The sequence below is a fragment of the Macaca fascicularis genome, chromosome 3 (assembly GCF_037993035.2).
Source record: "Macaca fascicularis isolate 582-1 chromosome 3, T2T-MFA8v1.1".
NCBI classification, from domain to species: domain Eukaryota; kingdom Metazoa; phylum Chordata; class Mammalia; order Primates; family Cercopithecidae; genus Macaca; species Macaca fascicularis.
Window position 1 is genome coordinate 31,491,177 of NC_088377.1, and position 22,336 is coordinate 31,513,512.

Consider the following 22,336-nt stretch of genomic DNA (forward strand, 5'->3'; position numbering starts at 1 on the left):
TAGGAATGTGAGGGTCGCTCTCAATACCTGGCACCGTCTGCTACGGGAAAACAATCGGCAGAAGGAAGTGGACTGAAGCCCGCAAACTACACTCTGCTTCCCACACGCAGCTGGGCACTGGGCGCGACGCCCCCGAGGCGATGGGCAGGGGCGGGGGGTGACGGTGGAGGAAGCCGGGGACGGCGGCGGCGGCGAGGCCGGGGCGCCCGGCCGCGGCGGGGGAGGACAGCCCGTCGGAAGGAGGAGTGGGGCCCGCCGGCTCGCGGGCTCGCCTCACCTTCTGCGCCGCGCTCTGCTGCAGCACGTTCTGCTCCACGGTCATGGCCCCCGCGGCGGCGGCGGCGGCGCCCGGCTCCTCGCGCCTCCGCCGGCCCTGGCTGCCGCGCTCCGCCGAGCTCCAGGGAGCGGCGCGGACGGCCGGGGAGGACAGCGCCCCCGCCAGCCAGGCGCGAAGGCGATGGCGGCCGGCGTGCGCGGGCACCGCGGGCAGGCGGCGAAGCGCCGACTGCGAGGGCCACGGCGGCCGCCCCACGTCTCCACGCGGCCCGCCTCAGCGCCGCTCGTCCGCGGCGGCCCGGGCCATGAGCGGGCGGAGGACGCCGGGGCGCGGGAGAGCGCGGGCCAGTCGGGCGGCGTCACGCGTTCGCGCGCTCCTTAGCTGGCGGCTCGCTGCTCGCGGGCCGCTTTAGGGAAGGGAGAGAGGGGACGGAGGGAGCGGCCGCCCGGAATGGCGCTGTCCTCCTCCCTCTGTGAGTCCTCCTCCCTCCCCTCCCCTCCCCTCCCCCACGCGCCGTCCCCGCCCCCGCCCAGCGGCTCCTCCCCCGCAGAGCCCCGCCCGCCGGCCGCCCTAACCCTACATTGTGACCCTCCGGGCGGCGGGGCGGGGCGGGGCCGCCATGGAGCCCCGCCCCTCCCGGCGCGGGCCGGCGTTCCCGGGTGGGGCGAGGGCGCGCCCGGCTGCCCGGCCAGGGAGCCGCCCCTGCGGCAGGTTGCGCGACGCTGGCGCTGGGCTTTGCGAAGCGCGGCTGGAGGCCGGAGGGCAGTGTTCCTGCCTGCGCCCAGGGTTTGTCGGATCCGTAGCTTGCCCAAAGCCTCCAAAGCAAACACTTCCCTGCATGCCCATAACGTCCCAAAACTACCTAGGGTCCCGAACTGCGGCCTCTTTCTGTGTCACGCGTTCTCTCCCCTCACCTTTCTAGGAATTTCACAAGCCTTGAACTTGCCTGAAGGGAAAAGTCAAATAAGCAAAGGATTGCCAGAAATCTTTATGCTGGGAAGTACTTTTCTCCTTAACTAATCATTACGTAAATGAATATAGACATTTTCCATCTACTTCATTCATTCGAATATGTGTCAGTCACTGCTAGGCTCTGGAAAAATAAAGTTTATTTTCCCAAGACTTAATATAAATGAAATAGGATATATGTAGCAAACAACCTTACAAAAATATCACTGCCTAGATGATACATAATTCTAATATCCCAGTTGCCAAATTAAGCAAACAATTAACTACCATGCATGGAATACTTGACTATATATGGAATTGCAAGGAAAACCTAACATTAAGAAAGCAATCTCTAGCCACAAAAATATCTCGAGTTCCAGGAGCTAATCTGGGAACGGAGGTGAGAGTGCAGCAGTGTGGGGAAAGAAGTTATCAATGCATATTGTCACAAATAGAATACACTTGAAAATCCTGGTATAATTTTTAATCCAATGACAAGGAAAGCAAGCTTGGTAAATGCTAATTGAAATAGTATGTGGTGTTATTTAATAATCACGGATAATAGTAGCTCTTAAGGCTTTGTAACAGTTATGTGCACTTTACATCCATCTTTGATCTGCAGCTCGAATGTCTTGAACCACCTGTTGTCATCTTTTCCTTGAATCTTCATATGTGTTGACTCATTTGATATTTAACAAATTGCAAATCTTATTATATTAATATCCTACATCTTTTCCAGAGGAATTGAAAAGTCCTGAAACGGTTGGAAACAGAAATTTAGGAATACTGTCACATCTCTAATCCCATGTATCAATTTTTTTATAACTCTGAAACCCAAGAAGGGTGACCTCTTAAAGAGAGCTTATTAGAACCCATTTTTCTTCCTTTATAGACCAAGTTTCTTCTTCTCTTTTTTATATACTAACTTCATGTTTCTCTATATTAGGGTTTTGGTTTTTTTTTTTTTTTTAGAAATCAGGCTCATACATTTGAATTTAAGAAAATTAAATTTAACATAAAAATCTAGTAATCTAGTACCATGGGGGGAAAAATATTGCCAGATACTAAAGTTTAATTTCAAGAATTTGGCAATACAATGTTTCTCTGAGTTAAATGTTTTAGTTCCATACAAAAAAAAAAAAAAGATCTTACAGTAGATAATCATCAAATAGAGCTTTTATAAGGTAGGACTATTTGCCCGAGACCATTCATTTTCAGCTTACTTCTGATGGTTTCCTACCTACTCAGCATTTCTTTAAATATTTTTAACTGTTGTATTGAAGAACATTGAGAAGAAAATTTCAAGTTTTCTCATAGGCATTCCTTTTTAGAAGGCTTACAATTGGAATGAATAATTAGAGAAATTTGAGAATTTGAGATAAATTGGCACAGAAAACCCATCACTGGGATTTCCTAACTCATTTTTAAAATTTGCCCCATGACAATTATGTTGTATGAGTCAGCTTTAATATGCATGTTTGTTGGAATTATATATCCTCAAAGTATTATTTAATAACTTCTAAACTGCTGCATTACTGTATGTTGTTGACATTCAGGTAAAAATGTTAAGTGACATATTTCATATAATATGAAATATTTTGTGTGTAACAATGCTGTGGTTTGAATGTATACCCCCAAAAACTGTGTGATGGACGCTTAATCCCCAATGCAACAGTGTGGGGAGGTGGGGCCTAATAAGAGGTGGTTAGGCTATGAGAGCTCTGCCCTCATGAATTAATTAATGGTGCCATCACAAATGTGCAGTCTGCTTATAAAAGGACTAGTTTGGCTCACTCTTGCCTCTTTCTCTTTTCCTTTCCTTCCCTCTCTCTCTCCCCTCTTCTCTTAGCTCTTCCACCATGCAATGATACAGCAAGAAGGCCTTCACCAATTGCCTGCCCCTCCTTGTTGACCTTCCCTGCTTCCAGAACTGTGAGCCAACAAATTTCTGATCATTATCAATTATCCATTTATAGATATTATGTTGTAGCAGCATAAAATAGACTGAGACAAACCCCAAGACTATTTTTCTGTTTTGGGTCAAATGTTATTTCTAGCAATACTCAGTATTGTATTTTATATGTCAACCAAGAAAATTGGTATTCTTCTGCCTTCGGTTTCTTTAGAAAGGGTTTAAAAATCCATTTCTGGATACCAAAAGTTTACCATGTTGCTGAAACACATTTGTAGGACTTTTCTTTGTTCCCCCCTAGCTGGTGTTGAGCTCCTGGGCTCAAGGGATCCTCCTGCCTCAGCCTCTGAAGTAGCTACCTGGGATTACAGTCATGTCAACAAAGAATTGTTGAATCCCTGCAGCAGAGTTAGATAATTTCCATTACAAAAGAGTGGTTTTAAATCTACTACAATGAGGATCTGAATTATTTTCCTCCTTTAGGAGTGTTGGCATTCTGGGATAATTTTATTTCTACCAATAAGAAAACAATAAGCAGGCTGGGCATGGTGGCTCATGTCTGTAATCCCAGCACTTTGGGAGGCCAAGGCGGGAGGATCACCTGAGGTCAGGGGTTCAAGACCAGCCTGGCCAACATGGCAAAACCACGTCTCTACTAAAAAATACAAAAATTAGCCAGATGTGGTGGCAGGCGCCTGTAATCCCAGCTCTCAGAGCCTGAGGCAGGGATAATTGCTTGAAACCAGGAGTCAGAGGTTGCAGTGAGGTGAGATGGGCCATTACACTCTAGCCTGGGTGGCAGAGCAAGGCTCCGTCTAAAAAAAGCAAAAATAAATAAATAAATAAGCAATCATTTAAGGAAGAGGTTTCTATGATGTCATAATGGTACTATTCAGCCATCTGATGTTCATAGATTACAACCTGCAAGAATACTGTCTGCCTAATACATGCACAATAAAATGCTTATTGAATTAAGTGGGCAGCCATGAAGGAGAGAAAACAAATGTACTTGTGCTTTTACGGTGCACATCTAACTCTAACTTCTCATTCCAAGTGGATAGCTTTGTGGTCCTGGCAGCCCAGCCATATTTTTCTATATGACAAAGTGTGTCATTATTAGTTTCCCCAGCCCTCAATAGTGCCTCACATTCTAAGGGTTTCTAGATGTCGCCTCTTTGGTATTGTATGAGTTGTCTGTGCTGCCATAACAAAATAACCACAGATTCGGTTTCTTAAAATACAGAAACGTATTTTTTCACAGCTCTGGAAACTGGGAGTTCAAGATTAAGGTGCCAGCAGGGTTGATTTCTCCTGCAGCCTCTCTATTTGCCTTGCAGGTGGCCACCCTCTCATTGCCTCTTCCCATGGTCCATGTGTGCCCACGGTATCTCTTCATCTTCAGCTGAGGACATAAATCATACTTGATTTCAGCCCCACCCAGATGGTATCATTTTGACTTAATAACCACTTTAAAGACTTTGTCTTCAAATGTAGTTACATTCTGAAGTGCTAGGGGGTAGGATTTCAAAATATGAATTTTAGAGAGACAAAATTCAGCCCGTAACAGTCATATTCAATCTGTTTTACTTAATCCTATGCTTCATACTTTTGTGCCGTCAAATATATTTTTTCATGCCCCAGTCTGTAACTTTGTAGATTGGTGACAGATGCATTAGCATGTTAAAGGATAGTACCTGCACACATTTTCTGCCAGTATTGGCACTTCCAATTTGAATCGTTTTTGGGGGAAAAGAGTTCTGTGCATTGAAAAGCAATCTATTCTAATGTGCTTTGCAAAGTCTACTTAGGAAGTAAGGACTATGTGGAGAAACAGCTACAATTTATCAACTGAGAGCCTGTGCAAAAGTCTGTATTTCTTTTCTGCATCATTTGCTTTCACTTACCTTGAACAGGCCGGAAGTTATACTTGCACACTGAAAATGGCCTGGAGGCCCCAAACCTTTTCTCATCACTTTTTTGTCCATTCACCTATACTCAAAACACAAAGTCTCTCCCTCCACAGTGGGAGGCACACATTTCCCTAAAATTATCCTGTGATATATGTGGGCAGAGAAAACCACGTGTCAGAATGTGACTAATGTCAATTTCCAATACCTCTCTCCCGTGTTCAGGGCACATGATCCCTGAAGAACAACTCAGGGACTTCTAGTTCTGTGATCTTGGGCAAGTTACTTAAGCCTTAGTCCCTATTTGCTACACGATTGATTCCTTGAGCGTCTGTTGTTCTGCTGTGAATCACAGAGAAGACTATCCCTGCATGTTTCATGCTCGTCAGTCAGATGGATTTGAAACAGATTCGGCTAATAACAGGCAAAGGAAAGGTCCTGGAGGGTAAGAGAAAGGGAAAGGCCAGGCTCTTTCTCTTTCTCCTCTCTCTCCTCTGATGGCATCTCTTTGGGCTCTGTGTGTCTCTTGGATGGCTTCACCTCTTGCCAGAATGCCCTTGCCTGATACCAGGTCTTCCCAGTGAGGTGAGGTAGGTCCCTGAGATTTAGAAACTGTGCATCCTCCCATCCTCCCTCCAAGCTAAGGGTAGTAAAGCCTTCTTGATGTTTGTAAACTCTGGCTTAACTCACTGCCCTTGCTTGACTTTTCAGCTCTTCATTGCCTATATAACAAATTCTTCGGATAAATATTCCTTGTTTTAACCACTGTAGGGGTAAACGGAAACCTTCCGCTTCATCGTTTGAAGATTGGCTGAGATCAACTGACAAAAAATCAAATTAATTTTTTAAAGGCATATGAATTTGTATTACTACACACAGAGGAAAATCACAGCAATTACTTCCCAACCCTATGAGGTCCAGAGAGTTATATACCCTTGCTCTTAGGGAAAAAGGAGTTTGGGGGATAGAAAATGATTTTTAGAGGAAGTCAGTAGACTTAGAGGACGTACAATGGCCGGTACAAAGCCCGTTGGGTCCACAGAGAAGACAATGGCTTGTGACATGTGTATGTTCAAGTGTGTTGACAAACTTCAGCCTGTCTTTCTATGATATGAATTCAATTCATGAAAACTCAGAAAAGGGTTCATAGGGTTTTTTTGTTTGTTTGTTTGTTTCTGCTTATGTGGGTCCAGACTTTAGAGAGAGAAGGAAACTTCAGAGAACAACTTCATTCTGTGCTTTGGAAGACACAGAGAATGAGAGATGGGGGAAAGGAGCGGTCAGAGAGACACTGAGGCTTCTTCTTTAGCTCAGCATGTCAGAGTGCCATATTTTTGGGTGTTGGTTTCTCAGCCCCAACACTACCTAGAGAGTATTCTGTTTTTCTGACACAACCCTTCCTGACCTATTTTCTCTGTGTCGGTTCCATCATCTGTAAAATGAAAATCATAATATACAGTTACGTTAATGACTCAATGGTTTAGTACACGTAAAGTTCCTAGAATACTTTAAGGCACAAGGCATTAAATAAATGTTAGCACATTCTTGCTATTTTTTCAGGACTTCCTTGTGACTTGTAAGTTGAGAAATTAAAATCGTTAGACGAGCACCAAGAAAAATTAGTTGGGATTGAACGTTCTAAGTCTAGGAAGAAAAGACAAGAAGCAGGGTTAAGCGAGGTCAGGTCAAAAATCTGCCAGTCTAAGAAGGGGACTATTCCAGTGATATTTCTGTACAATTTAAAATATCAGATCATGTACAAAAGAATTTGTTTAGTAATTCCTAGGCAGCTACTTTAGTTTCAGACTCTTGATACTTAGTTGTATTGTCTCTTGAATAGGGTAGAAAAGACAAACCTCAGGTGTCGATGTCTTCAATTTTAAAAAACACATACCGGAGATATAGGAAATCAGAAATTTATTTCTAGGCAAACCATGCTATTAGCAAATAGAAAGAAAAAAAAACTTAAATGTTAGGCAGAAATGCTATCATTTTTGGATTCTGCACGATGACATTTAACAGCATGGGTGCTCACTAAGTATAATTGAAATAAATTGTAGTTTGAAATAAGTAATTCATTTGTAATTTGAAATGAACTTTCAATTTGAATTAATTTGAAATGAGTTTATAATGTGAAATAATTTGAAATGAATAGCTACTGTCTAGGCTTTAAGTAAACATTTTCAGTATGTTTAGTATATTTAATATCAGTTTATAAAATGAGATATGACTATGATAATCAGTTTATAAAATGAGATATGAGTAGATTATCATATTCATATGAGGGAAAGTTTACAACTTCTTAGAAACTGGTTAAGTGGTTGTAACCAAAATGCGTTAGCTTATTAGTTTGGTCGGTTTGTCATCAAGAACAACTCATGAAATTTCTTTAATGTGAAGGTTCATTGGATAATTCTGTTCAAATCTACCATAGCTTTCAGGTTCAACTATGATACTATAAATACCATTAAATATATAGGAATGACGGCTGAATAAATCCTGTATATATAAAAATAGAATAGCATATTTTAAAATTAGACCCCATGAGTTTTAATTTCAGAACCTTCTCTCTAAGGTTGGTCTTACTGTCAGGTGACTTGAAATGGCTATTCTAGGCCTTCTATTTTGAGGGAGATGTGGGAAAATGTGATACATTTAGGGACAGATACTATATTTTATATACCTGCTATGTGCCAGTACCTGTGCTAGGCACTTTACACTTATCATTTAATTTTTATAATAATCCAATAAAGTTGGAATTATTACAGTCTTTTTACAGAAACAGAAGCTGTGGCTTATAGTTGAAGTAAATAGATTGAGGGCACACAACCCAAACCTGTTAAACCAGTTTGAGCCAAAGTAGGAGTTTTGTGTGGCTTCAAAGCTTTTGCACTTACACCCTCTACACTGTAAACCAGCTGGTGTGTTTTGGATATGGTTTCTTTTGCCCTCACCAAGTCTCATGTTGAAATCTGATCCCCAATATTGAAGGTAGGGCCTGGTGGGAGGTTTTTGGATCATGAGGGCAGATACCTTGTAAATGGCTTGGTGTCATTCTCTTGGGAGTGAGTGAATCCTCACTCTTAGTTCCCTTAAGAACTGGTTGTTAAAAAGAGCCTGGCACCTCCTTCTTGCTTGCCTATTGCCATGTGATCTATACACGCTGACTCCCCTTCTCCTTCCACCATGATTGGCAACTTCCTGAGGCCCTTACCAGAAGCAGATGCTGGTGCCATGCTTCCTATACAACCTGCAAAAATGTGAGCCAAATAAAAACCTCTTTTCTTTATGAATTATCCAATCTCAGGTATTCCTTTATAGCAACACAAATGGGCTAAGACAGAAAATTGGTACTGAGCAGAGAGTTGTTGCTATAAAAATACCGGAAAATGTGGAACTGGCTTTAGAACTGGGTAAAAAGCAGATGATGGAAGAGTTTGGAGAGCTCAGAAGAATCCAGGATGATGAGGGAAAGTTTAGAACTTCTTAGAAACTGGTTAAGTGGTTGTAACCAAAATGCTGATAGAGATATGAATAGTGAAGGCTAGGCTAACTAGGCCTCATATGGAAATGTGGAACTTATTGGGAACTGGAGCAAAGGTCACCATTGTTACACAGTAGCCAAGAATTAGGCTGCATTGTGTCCATGCCCTAGGGCTTTGTAGAAGACTGAACTTAAGAATGATAACTTTAAGGAATCTGGCAGAAGAAACTTCTAAGCAAAGCCTTAAAGAAGTGACATGGCTGATTTTAACAGCTTATGATCAGATATGAGAGCAAAGGAATGAACTAAAGTTGGGATTTATGACTGAAAGAGAAGCAGAGCATAACAATTTGGAAAATGCACAGCATGGCTGTGTGATAGAGAAGGAAAGAGAATTTTCAGGAGAGAATTCCAAGATTAATGTGGAGCAATAGCTTGCTAGAGAAATCAGCATGTATAAAAGAGAGTCAGATGCCAATAGTAAAGACAATGGGGAAAAGGCCCTGAAGGTGTTTCCAAAGCCTTTGAGCCACCCCTCCTATCACAGGCCCAGCAGTTCCAGAGGCCTAGGAGAACAGAATGGTTTCTGGGGACAGGCCCAGGGTAATGCTACCCTATGCCACCCCAGCATGCTGTTCCTGGCATCCTGGCTGCTACAGCTTCAGTCAAGATTCAAGGGGTCCCAGGTACTGCTTGAGAAGCCATTCTGGAAGGCACAAGCCATAAGCCTTGGTGGCTTCGTGATGGTAAGTTAGCAGGCATGCAAAATGCAAGAATGATGGAGGCTTGGCAGCTAGATTTCAGAGGATGTATTGGAAAGCCTGAATGCCCCAGGCAGAAGTCTGCTGCGGGGGTGGAGCCACTGTAGAGAGCCTTTACTAAGGCAATGCCAAGCAAAAATGTGGGTTGGAACCCCCACAGAGAGCCTGTATGAAGGCAACGCGTAGTGGGGTGTGGAATCAGGGCCTCCACCCTCCAGTCCCAGAATTATACTGTCCCCAGTGGCATACAACCTCATCCTGGAACAGCCTCAGTCACTGGACTCCAACCCATTACAGAAACCACCAAGTCTCCGTCCAAGGCCTTGGGAGCCCACCCCTCACACCAGTGTGCCCAGGATGCGAGACATGAAGTTGTGGATTATTTTGGAACTTTAAGATTTAATATTTGTCTTGCTGGGCTCCAGACTTGGCATGCAGCCTGTTACCACTTTCTTTTGGCTGATTTCTCCCTTTTAGAATGGAATGCCTGTACCACCATTGTGTGCTGGAAGTAAATGATGTGTCTTTGATTTTATAAGCCCATAGCTATAAGGAATGTGCCTTGACTGTTAGGTGAGATTTGGACTTTCAAGTTGATGCTGCAACAAGTTAAGACTTCAGGGTTAGGAGGATTATATGTTGCAATGTAAATAAGACATGAGATTTGGGTGCCAGAGGTGAATTACTATGGTTTGGATTTGGTTTCTGTGGCCTTCACCAGATCTGTTAAAATTTGATTCCCAGTGTTAAAGATGGAGCCTCGTGGGAGGTGTTTGGGCCATGGCAGCAGATCCCTCATGAATGACTTGGGGCCATTCTCCAGGAAGTGAGTGAGTTGTCAGTCTTAGCTACCAGAAGAGCTGAATGTTAAAAAGAGCCTGGTACCTCCTCCTCTCCCACTTCCTTCCTCTCTCATATGTGACCTGTATATGGCAGCTCCCCTACCCCTTCTGCCATGAGTGGAAGCAGATATTGGCACCATGCTTCTTGTACAGCCTGCAGAACCATTAGCCACTTAACCTTTTTTCTTTATAAATTACCCAGCCTCAGGTATTATTTTATAGCAACACAAATGGACTCAGACAGCAGCCATTTTAAAATTTGGTTGATAGATTCGTGGAGGTAGTCAAAACCTTTTCAGGGGCTTGGCAAGATACAACTACTTCCAACCATATATCTGTGCGAGGCTAGATGTTTCACATATACTTCAACTCAAACAACATACGGTATCAGACTGACAGTGAAGGCACATTAGATGATTTCATTGTCTTCTGTTAAACCAGACCTTAGTTTAACAGGTGTTTTAGATGCAAAGATCAAAAACAACACTGTCATAGTTCTCACTATTTTTGTTTTGGAAAATATGGTTATTTTAAAAGCATTATTATTTATATTAAAATATAATAGATATCTTGTTATTTTTAATGAAATAATAAATACATCTTTAAAAATTCAATAAATAATAGTAGATATAACCTACAGACATGAAATCTCATTGTGGTACTCAATAAATTTTAAGAGAGTAAAACAGTCATCGGACCAAAAATGTTGAGATCCACTGCTGTAGACTTCTACCATCATTGGGCATTTTGCAAGAACTAGAAATAAAACTGATCTGACAGCTCTTTATGTCTCTCAGGTCTCATTTATCATTATAGTGAACCTTCAAGAAATTGGAGTAGAAATAAATTGGATCAAAATTTCATCTTTATCCAAGTACCATTCAAAAGCTAGTTGAGCTCTAGGTTAGAAACAATTATGTAACTATATAGAAAATAGAATTCTAGAAATATGTGCATGAAGAAATAAAGCAAAGAATGTTTCACTTTTTAATGTTGGAAGGATCAAAGATAAATTATTTGCAGGCACTCTGAAATGGTAAAGGACAATTCAAATGTAGGACATTGCTATGAGTTATTATAGTATTTTGGAAATAATGAAATTGTGAAAATTAGGAATTGGCTCCAATAGATAACCATGGTGCTTGCTTTTTAATAAATACAATTTTATTGCACTAATATACTATAGTTGTCTTAGTCTGCTTATGTTGCTATAAAGGAATAACTGAGGCTGGATAATTTAGAAATGAAAGTGGTTTATTTGGCTCATGATTCTGCAGGCTGTACAAGAACCTTAATACCAGCATCTGCTTCTAGTGAGGGCTTCAGCCTGCTTCCACTAAGGATGAAAGGAGAAAGGGAGCCAACTATGGAGAAGTCACATGGTGGGGGAAGAAAACAAGGAGAGAGGGGAGAGGGTGCCACACTTCTCTTAAAACCAGTTTTCAGGGGGACTAATAGAGGAGGCACTTACTCATTACCATGAGGATCGCATCCATACATACATGAAGGATCCACCCCTATGACCCAAACACTTCCCACTAGGCCTTATCTCCAACATTGGGGATCAAAATTTCAACATGGGGTTTGAAGGGTCAAATATTCAAAACAGAGCAATAACTGTAGCACACATTAGATTGGTGCAAAAGTAATTGCGGTTTTTGCCATTAAAGGGAATGGCCATTATTTTTGCCCTGACCTATTATACTAACTTACTATAACTAATATAATAACTTTATTTAGTGCTTTACCATATGCAAAGCACTTCAAAATACAGGGTGTCTCATTTGACTCTCACTAACCATGCTATGGGACAAGGCAGGGCATACTCTCCATTCTCCAAATGCAGAAACTTAGCCTTAGAGTGGTTGAGTCATTTGCCAATATTACACAGCACATATTTGGTTGTGTTAAAACTTATATCTATCATAATGCCTCAGTAAATATTTATTGAATAATGAAAAAAGAACCCAGGTCTTTTGACTCCTAGTCCAGTGTCTTATCTCTAGCATATGCTGCCTTAAATGATAATAATGGATTTTGCAACAGTGTCTCACTCGCCATCCTTATTTGAAGTGAATTGGAAAAGGCACTCCATGGTATTATTTATTTATAAATATCGCTGTCTCCTGCAGGTCTTTGTCAGGAGAGTAAAAATAGATGAGAATGACATGCATTCTTATATTAAAGACTTGCATTCAATCTTTAAATGTATTTATTTTTCCATTTTTAAAGAGTAAGTGATGTAGCGCCCTTTTTCAAATGGCATGTTAGCATTAACTTTTTAAAATAAAATAGCATGAGGCCAGGTGCGGTGGCTCACGCCTGTGATCTCAGCACTTTGGGAGGCTGAGGCAGGCAGATCACGAGGTCAGGAGATCGAGACCATCCTGGCTAACACGGTGAAATCCCGTCTCTACTAAAAACACAAAAAAATTAGTCAGGTGTGGTGCCATGCCGCCTGTAGTCCCAGCTACTCGGGAGGCTGAGGCAGGAGAATTGCTTGAACCCGGGAGGCAGAGGTCTCAGTGAGCTGAGATCGCACCACTGCACTCCAGCCTGGGCAACAGAGTGAGACTCTGTCTCAAAAATTAATACATAAGTAAATAAAATAACACACAAGTTTCGTTGGAATTCCAAAAATATAATAATTTTACCAAGTAAATGGGAATTTTGTTCACATCTTGTATAAGTCAAGCTCACTTAAGATAAACAAATGGTCTCTTCCCATTGGTTCTTTCCATTTTCAGTACCATGGACAAAGACAAAAAACCATTACATTTCTTTCTTTATCTTTTATTTTAGGTTCACAGGGTACATGTGCAGGTTTGTTATATAGGTAAACTCATGTCACAGGGGTTTGTTGTACAGACTATTTTATCACCCAGGTACTAAGCCTAGTCCTCAATAGTTATTTTTTCTTCTCCTCTCCCTCCTTCTAGCTTCCACCCTCAAGTAAGACACCCAGTGTCTGTCATTTCCTTCTTTGTGTCCATGAATTCTAATAATTTAGCTCCCACTTTTAAGTGTGAACATGAGGTGTTTGGTTTTCTGTTCCTGCATTAGTTGGTGGAGGATAATGGCCTCCATTTCCATCCATGTTCCCGCAAAAGACATGATCTTGGTCTTTTATATGGCTGCATAGTATTCCATGGGGTACATGTACCACATTTTCTTTATTTAGTCTGTCATTGATGGACATCTAGATTGATTCCATGTCATTGCTATTGTGGATAGTGCTGCAGTGAACATTCTTTTGCATGTGTCTTTATGGTAGAATAACTTATATTTTCTGTGTATATACCTAATAATGGGATTGCTGGGTTGAATGGTAGTTCTGTTTTCAGCTCGTTGAGGAATTCCCACACTGCTTTCCACAATGGTTGAACTAACTTACACTCCCATTAACAGTGTGTAAGTGTCCCCTTTTCTCCACAGCCTCACCAGCATCTGTTATTTTCTGACTTTCTAATAGCCATTCTGACTGGTGTGAGATGGTAACTCATTGTAGTTAAAAAAACAAACAAACAAACAAAAAACTATTTCTACCCTGAGGAGCCTACAGACTTGTGGGAAATCAGCTAGAGAAACAATGTCATAATGAGGTAATAAGGAAACTAGGACTAGAGAATGTCTAACTTTGCCTAACTAACATAGTCTTTCACACAGTTAATAATTTTCTGAGAGAATCAAGATATAGACAATGAAATATTAATAAAATTATGTTATAAAATTACTGAAATTCAAAGAGAAGAGAAACGGGCCCATTGTAGAAAAATAAGTCATGGTTTCACAGAGAAGGTATTATCTGATAGAATCTTCTGGTAGATAAAGAATGAAGTAGAAGTAATTGTCAGCATAAGCCTCTATTCCCAGCCTGCAGAAGGAAGATGCTAAAAATTTGACCTTACCTTCACCTTTGCTTGCATGTAGTCCACAGAAACGTAGACTAAATGATCATGAGCCAGTTGTGCTATTTTGAATCAACTATGTGCATGTGAGAGTCTCTGCAAAATCAAGCCAGGAAATTGGAGACATTGAGGAAAACCCCTTAAAAATGACAATCATACTTCTTGAACATTGCAGAATCCTCATTCCACTTAAAAAGAATTGTCTACAGCTATGCATACATTTTGCTGTCACCTTCTTAGGTAATCATTGCCAAAAGTGACCCTATACTTGGCCATTAAACAATCTCATTCTGATGATCTGGATATATCTGCCTTTATTTCAAGTCTTCCTAGAAACTCATATCTGCTGCATGTTTTCTTTCCACAATACCATCAAAATAAGCCTATTTCTAGAAGGTGCCTGCACTTTCTAGAGGATTTATCAGGGGTTGTGTTTTTGGATGGGGCAGCCCTTCTCTGAACCCCGTGTTTGGGCAATTGGCCATTATGTGACTCTTAGTGAGAGGTAGGGCTCCACCTACTATCAAAGAAACCCAAAATGCCAGATCCTTGTTCTCTTGGATCTGTATGATGAACTCTCACAAAGCCCCCAAGACCCACTGAATCTTTATCTAATGAGGCAAAGAAACACAGAGGGTTATAATTCATTCTGGTGGTTGGAATGGTGGTGAGGGGTGGTAGCATGGCGGTGTGTTGAAGGCTTCATGAGTGGCATCCAGTGTCCAGCCAAGAATGTAGCAACACACTGCATTGGCTGCTAACAGTCATCTCTTTGGCTGGAGGTTTTCTTCCAAACCAATTTCTCCATCCATTTTTTTTTTTATTCTATCACCTGCCAGGTAGGTTTCCAATGCACTTCTTTCTTAAAGGCAGAATTGATTTTTGTCATTTATAACAATGAAGCCTGACTGGCCTAGTTTTTCCTAAGTAACAGAATGTATCATGCAGTTGTATTTTGTAGTACTTCTAGTTGTATACATTCTATGAGAAATGAATGTTAAGAATGTCTTAATAATTGCCAAATGACAGGTGATAGCACTCCAAAGAAAAATGTATTTATAATTAAACATGAATGAAGACACATTAATTTGAATAGCACACATGAACCTCCAAACCCAAGGAAGTGAACTTTCACCAGGCTATGCAATGCTAAAACTTGCGAGTTACAACCCAAACATGGCTGGTTAACTGATACAAGTTGTTCACCACTTGGGATTAGTTGGAGAAAGGAATAAAATTAGAAGGTGGGAAGGACAGTTTGTTAGCAGAAGAACTGAACATAAAAAGACCCAGGGCATCACAAAAAGGGATCCATCCATTAATTTATTCATTGAAAGAGCATTTTGGGAATGTGTACCTACTAAGTGAAGGGAGACACAAACAGAACCGAGAAGAGTCAGCTCAAACTGTGTATGATATAGGTTGGCCATGAGGCTGGAAAGGGTCTGAATTGCAGCACTGTGTCCAAAAGAAAATAGTGGGACACCATATCTTCACGGATGCTCTGCAAAACCTGTGCTTGCTGGAGACACAATGATGGAAGAGAAGTCTAGGAAGCATTGGGTTGCCCTACGTCTGTCATCCTAGAGATAGAGAATCTGTCTGCAATGTAATGTGACTTCTGTATCTGATAACCGCATATCCCCAAGGATTTCAGTTTTAGCTTTGGATTTTACTCTGTCTTTTAGGTACCTAGAGTTTAATTAATCCATTATTATGCCCTTCAAAAAATGAGTGTTGGTGTGAATATCATATTGTTGACACTTACTGACATTTGGCCTGGAACAATCCAAAAGTGAACAGTTTTAAGGATCTCATAATCCTATTATGTTGAAATTTATTTCCAAAACTTTTTCTCACCATAATGTAAGGTAATAGGAGAATCATAGTTATACCTCTGCACTACCCTTGTCAACAGGAGCATAAGATAAGCACCATGTGCTTGTCTAGTTGAGGGGATAAAATTTATACCCTCATGTGGATCTCCCTTAAAAGAAGGCAGTAAATGCCAAATGGGAGTTATAGCTCCTACAAATACAAGTGCCTCAGCCGGATCTGAATCAGTAGAACTAGGTCCCTGGCATCTGTGTAGATTTTTTAAATAGATAATATATGCATAAAGAGATAAATTTCAAAATTTCAAAAGGATATACAGATGACAATATTTCTTTCATCCAATTCGCTTGTTTTCTTCTCCACCACGAATTATTCTTACAAGTTTCTTTTCTATCCTTGGAGACATTTTATGTGCATATACAAGCCTATAGAAATCAGAGGGGGATAAAAGCATCAAATACCCTCTACTCTTTACTATGCTGTATTTTCACTTAATAGCATATTTTGGGGATTATTCCATGACCTTAAAACACTCTCAAAGTGTTTCAAGAAATTGAAGACACTGGAAAAATCTTCCACATGTATTAGACTCTTCCAATATTCTTTTCTTTTTCTTTTTTTTTTTTTTTTTGAGATGGAGTTTTGCTCTTGTTGCCCAGGCTGGAGTGCAATGGCGCAATCTCGGCTCACTGCAACCTCCACCTCCCAGGTTCAAGCCATTCTCCTGCCTCACCCTCCCTAGTAGCTGGGATTACAGGCATGTGCCACCACACCTGGCTAATTTTCTATTTTTAGTAGAGACGGGGTTTCTCCATGTTGGTCAGGCTGGTCTCGAACTCCTGACCTCAGGTGATCTGCCCTCCTTGGCCTCTCAGAGTGCTGGGATTACAGGTATGAGCCACCGCGCCCAGCCAGACTCTTCCAATATTCTTTAGGGGTAGCTCCATGCTGGATCCAGACTGCTTTAAAAAGATTCCATCGAATCTAAATTCTTTTAATCTTTACCTACCAACCCAAATTTACCTGCCATTCTAAGTTACATTTCTTTTGGTCATTTAAACTACAGAGTTCTTATGAGAGTGCTTAGTACATTAAGACATTTTTTTTTTTCAACAAATCTTAAGGGCCTAGAAAAAGACAATGCTTCATAAAACTTTAGCCTCCTAATTGCTTCCACTTTTGATACTTGTCACGTATACAGTTAAAAGAATAGTAAAGGGATTTGTTTGCAAATATTTATACTCTAAAGATTCTAACCCATATACTACTTTTATTATTATTATTATTATTATTATTATACTTTAAGTTCTAGGGTGCATGTGCACAATGTGCAGGTTTGTTACATATGTATACATGTGCCATGTTGTTGTGCTGCACCCATTAACTCATCATTTACATTAGGTATATCTCCTAATGTTATTCCTCCCCTCTCCCTGCTCCCCACAATAGGCCCTGGTGTGTGATGTTCCCCTTCCTGTGTCCAGGTAATCTCATTGTTCAATTCCCACCTATGAGTGAGAGCATGTGGTGTTTGGTTTTCTGTTCTTGTGATAGTTTGCTGAGAATGATGGTTTCCAGCTGCATCCATGTCCCTACAAAGGACACAAACTCATCCTTTTTTATGGCTGCATAGTATTCCATGGTGTATATGTGCCACATTTTCTTAATCCAGTCTGTCACTGATGGACATTTGGGTTGATTCCAAGTCTTTGCTACTGTGGATAGTGCCACAATAAACATACATGTGCATGTGTCTTTATAGCAGCATGATTTATAATCCTTTGGGTATATACCCAGTAATGGGATGGCTGGGTCAAATGGTATTTCTAGTTCTAGATCCTGGAGGAATCGCCACACTGATTTCCACAATGGTTGAACTAGTTTACAGTCCCACCAACAGTGTAAAAGTGTTCCTATTTCTCCATATCCTCTCCAGCACCTGTTGTTTCCTGTTTTTTTAATGATTGCCATTCTAACTGGTGTGAGATGGTATCTCATTGTGGTTTTGATTTGTATTTCTCTAATGGCCAGTGATGATGAGCATTTTTTCATGTGTCTGTTGGCTGTATAAATGTCTTCTTTTGAGAAGTGTCTGTTCATATTCTTTGCCCACTTTTTGATGGGGTTGTTTGTTTTTTTCTTGTAAATTTGTTTGAGTTCCTTGTAGGTTCTGGATATTAGCCCTTTGTCAGATGAGTAGATTGCAAAAATTTTCTCCCATTCTGTAGGTTGCCTGTTCACTCTGATGGTAGTTTCTTTTGCTGTGCAGAAGCTCTTTCGTTTAATTAGGTGCCATTTGTCAATTTTGGCTTTTGTTACCATTGCTTTTGGTGTTTTAGACATGAAGTCCTTGCCCATGCCTATGTCCTGAATGGTATTACCTAGGTTTTCTTCTAGGGTTTTTATGGTTTTAGGTCTAACATTTAAGTCTCTAATCCATCTTGAATTAATTTTCGTATGAGGAGTAAGGAAAGGATCCAGTTTCAGCTTTCTACTTATGGCTAGCCAATTTTGCCAGCACCATTTATTAAATAGGGAATCATTTCCCCATTTCTTGTTTTTGTCAGGTTTGTCAAAGATCAGATGGCTGTAGATGTGTGGTATTATTTCTGAGGGCTCTATTCTGTTCCATTGGTCTATATCTCTGTTTTGGTACCAGTACCATGCTGTTTTGGTTACTGTAGCCTTGTAGTATAGTTTGAAGTCAGGTAGTGTGATGTCTCCAGCTTTGTTCTTTTGGCTTAGGATTGTCTTGGCAATGCAGGCTCTTTTTTGGTTCCATATGAACTTTAAAGCAGTTTTTTTTTTTCCAATTCTGTGAAGAAAGTCATTGGTTGCTTAATGGGGATGCCATTGAATCTATAAATTACCTTGGGCAGTACGGCCATTTTCACAATATTGATTCTTTCTATCCATGAGCATGGTATAATCTTCCATTTGTTTGTGTCCTCTTTTATTTCACTGAGCAGTGGTTTGTAGTTCTCCTTGAAGAGGTCCTTTACATCCCTTGTAAGTTGGATTCCTAGGTATTTTATTCTCTTTGAAGCTATTGTGACTGGGAGTTCATTCATGATTTGGCTGGCTGTCTGTCTGTTACTGGTGTGTAAGAATGCTCGTGATTTTTGCACATTGATTTCGTATCCTGAGACTTTGCTGAAGTTGCTTATCAGCTTAAGGAGATTTTGGGCTGAGACAATGCGATTTTCTAAATATACAATCATGTCATCTGCAAACAGGGACAATTTGACTTCTTCTTTTCCTAACTGAATACCTTGATTTCTTTCTCTTGCCTGATTGCCCCAGAACTTCCAACACTATGTTGAATAAGAGTGGTGAGAGAGGGCATCCCTGTCTTGTGCCAGTTTTCAAAGGGAATGCTTCCAGTTATTGCCCATTCAGTATGATATTGGCTGTGGGTTTGTCATAGAGGGCTCTTATTATTTTGAGATACATTCCATCAATGCTGAATTTATTGAGAGTTTTTAGTATGAAGGGTTGTTGAATTTTGTCAAAGGCTTTTTCTGCATATATTGAGATAATCATGTGGTTTTTGTCTTTGGTTCTGTTTATATGCTGGATTATGTTTATTGATTTGCGAATGTTGAACCAGCCTTGCATCCCAGGGATGAAGCCCACTTGATCATGGTGAATAAGCTTTTTGATGTGCTGCTGGATTCGGTTTGCCAGTATTTTACTGAGGATTTTTGCATCGATGTTCATCAGGGATATTGGTCTAAAATTCTCTTTTTTTGTTGTGTCTCTGCCAGGCTTTGGTATCAGGATGATGTTGGCCTCATAAAATGAGTTAGGGAGGATTTCCTCTTTTTCTATTGATTGGAATAGTTTCAGAAGGAATGGTACCAGCTCCTCCTTGTACCTCTGGTAGAATTCAGCTGTGAATCCATCTGGTCCTGGACTTTTTTTGGTTGGTAGGCTATTAATTATTGCCTCAATATCAGAGCCTACTATTGGTTTATTCAGGGATTCAACTTCTTCCTGATTTAGTCTTGGGAGAGTGTAAGTGTCCAGGAAATTATCCATTTCTTCTAGGTTTTCTAGTTTATTTGCACAGAAGTGTTTATAGTATTCTTTGATGGTAGTTTGTATTTCTGTGGTGTCGGTGATGATATCCCCTTTATCATTTTTTATTGCATCTATTTTATTCTTCTTTCTTTTCTTCTTTATTAGTCTTGTTAGTTAACCCATATACTTCTTAAGGACAGGTCTTAATCTATTGCCTAGATAAGCAAAAGAAAAAGCATATTTATATACCAACGGCTGTGAGCCTGCATTTGGAAAAAAAGGTTACTTTCCTTTTGAAAATTTAATTTTGTTCAAGAGCACACAGTTGAAAGTTTACCAGTCGTTAAATGCTTCAACGAGTTTAATTGCCTATTCAACTTGGAGGAAGGTTAATTTGGAAATCACATTGATTGAAAATGATTACACACACACACACACACACACACACACACACACACACCCCAAAAGCCTCATAACTGAGCATCACCAACTTATAGTTATAAACCTGGGAAGAACAAACTAGTTTCCATTTTACTTCAGTTAGAATTTACCCAGCACAAGTACTTTATTGTTTAAATATTAATTAGTGTGCTTAAATATTAAATAGAAGTCTCTCTGATTCTAGACATGCACTAAAACAAATTGAAATTGGTTTCTGAGTTGCAATATTACTATTCTCTTTGGAAGCAAGCGAGAAAGGAAACTTAATGACAAAAAAAGTTACACTTAAGGATGTCCTCGAAGCCAGAAATAAACTATACACACTTGACATACACTTGATTCTGATACCTAAAAGTCTAGGGAATGGTATATAATTTGATTTATGAACTCAACTAAGTACAAACTTAGCCGTAACGCTTCTCATTTTTTTACTAAATGGTTGGGAAATACAAGTGAAACATACATAGGAAATATTATCTTCTCTTTTTGGAGATGAAAACATTTTTTAGATTTTTTGGGTTTTGTTCTCTTCTGACATAAAGTTTGCATTTCAAACAGTACATTCATTGGATTTCCAAAGTTTAGTAATTACCTTTCATATTTTGGATCAAATAACATACTAATAGTTGCTAATTTGTCCACATCTTTTTTTTTTATTAATTCTATTCTAATTTTAATAAACACTTTTTCTCTTTTCTCTGTATCTAAAATGTATATTCAGCCAGTGCCCCACATTTAATCATAAAATGAGTCATAGAATGAATATGAATAAATCACAGGGCTAGAAATAGAATTCTCCTATTTCAGTACAATTCAAGAAGAACTTCAACCATTTTGAAGTTTTATTTCAGGTCTAGCTAATTTCACAGGATAAGTGGTCTGGTCTGCATTTATTTATTGCCCTAACCCTCAAAGTATGCTCATTTTTAAAGATAGTGATGATTTTTCACAATATCCTTGTGCTGTGAGGCATTCCATTTTATCGACATACATACAAACATAAATTTATATTCTACTTTTTAGCATTGGAACTAATTTAGAAATCTTTCTTATTGCCTATGAAAATTTCCAAGGCATGCCAACTATATTTTTTAAGTTTACATTGATTTCCGTTGCACGGGTGGAAATGTTTTGGTGCCACATTAGAAATGATGACTAATGGCTGGGCGCAATGGCTCACACCATAATCCCAGCACTTTGGGAGGATGAGGTGGGTGGATCACCTGTGGTCCTTGAACTCCTGTTCGAGACCAGCCTACCCAACATGGCAAACCCCAACTCTCCTAAAAATACAAAAAATTAGCTGGGCATGGTGGCAGGCGCCTGTAGTCCCAGCTACCGGGGAGGCTGAGGCAGGAGAATCGCTTGAACTCGGGAGGCAGAGGTTGCAGTGAGCTGAGATCACACCACTGCACTCCAGCCTGGGTGACAGAATGAGACACTGTCTCGAAAAAAAAAAAAAAAGAGAGAGAAAAAGAAATGATGACTAATGACACTTCTAGATCTCAATTACCAGCTAAATATCATGTGTTATATGTACAACAATATTGTAGACACTCTGAAAGTGGGGAAATAAGCTTATTTCCTTCAGACGCAGAAACTGTAAATGGGGGTGTATGAAATTCTTTTTTTTTTTTTTTTTTTTTTGCGACAACGTCTCACTGTTGCCCAGACTGGAATGCAGTGATGCAATCATAGACCAGAGGGCCGTGGTGCGATCATAGACTGGAGTGTAGTGGTGTAATCATAGCTCAGTGCATCTACAACCTCCTAGGTTCAAGTGATCCTCGTGCCTCAGCCTCTCAGGTACTGAGACGACAGGTATGCGTGACCATGCCCAGCTAATTTTTTATTTCTTGTAGAGACAGGGTCTCTCCTTGTTGCCCAGGCTGGTCTCAAACTTCTGGGCTCAAGCAATTCTCCTACTTCAGTCTCCCAAAATGCTGCAATTACAGGCATGAGCCACTGTGCTTGGCTAGAGTTCTTCTTAATTAGGA

The 22,336-nt window shown here is 40.4% G+C and overlaps 1 protein-coding gene across 7 annotated transcripts in view; it reads right to left on the reverse strand.

The window, feature by feature from the left end:
- Window positions 1-729, reverse strand: part of USP25 (ubiquitin specific peptidase 25) — a 142,860-nt gene extending 142,131 nt beyond the window's left edge. For 5 of the 7 annotated variants that reach the window (XM_074034198.1, XM_074034197.1, XM_045389182.3 and 2 more), the window contains exon 1: window positions 278-729. Coding sequence is in view for 3 of the 7 variants with exons in the window: in XM_045389182.3 (XP_045245117.2) it covers window positions 278-322 (45 nt within the window). In the remaining 4 variants the exon portion in view is untranslated. Of the gene's footprint in view, window positions 1-27 lie in introns of all 7 variants that reach the window. The other 2 variants (XM_065541484.2, XM_015446965.4) reach the window with 2 other exon arrangements.
- Window positions 730-22,336: the final 21,607 nt, after the last annotated feature.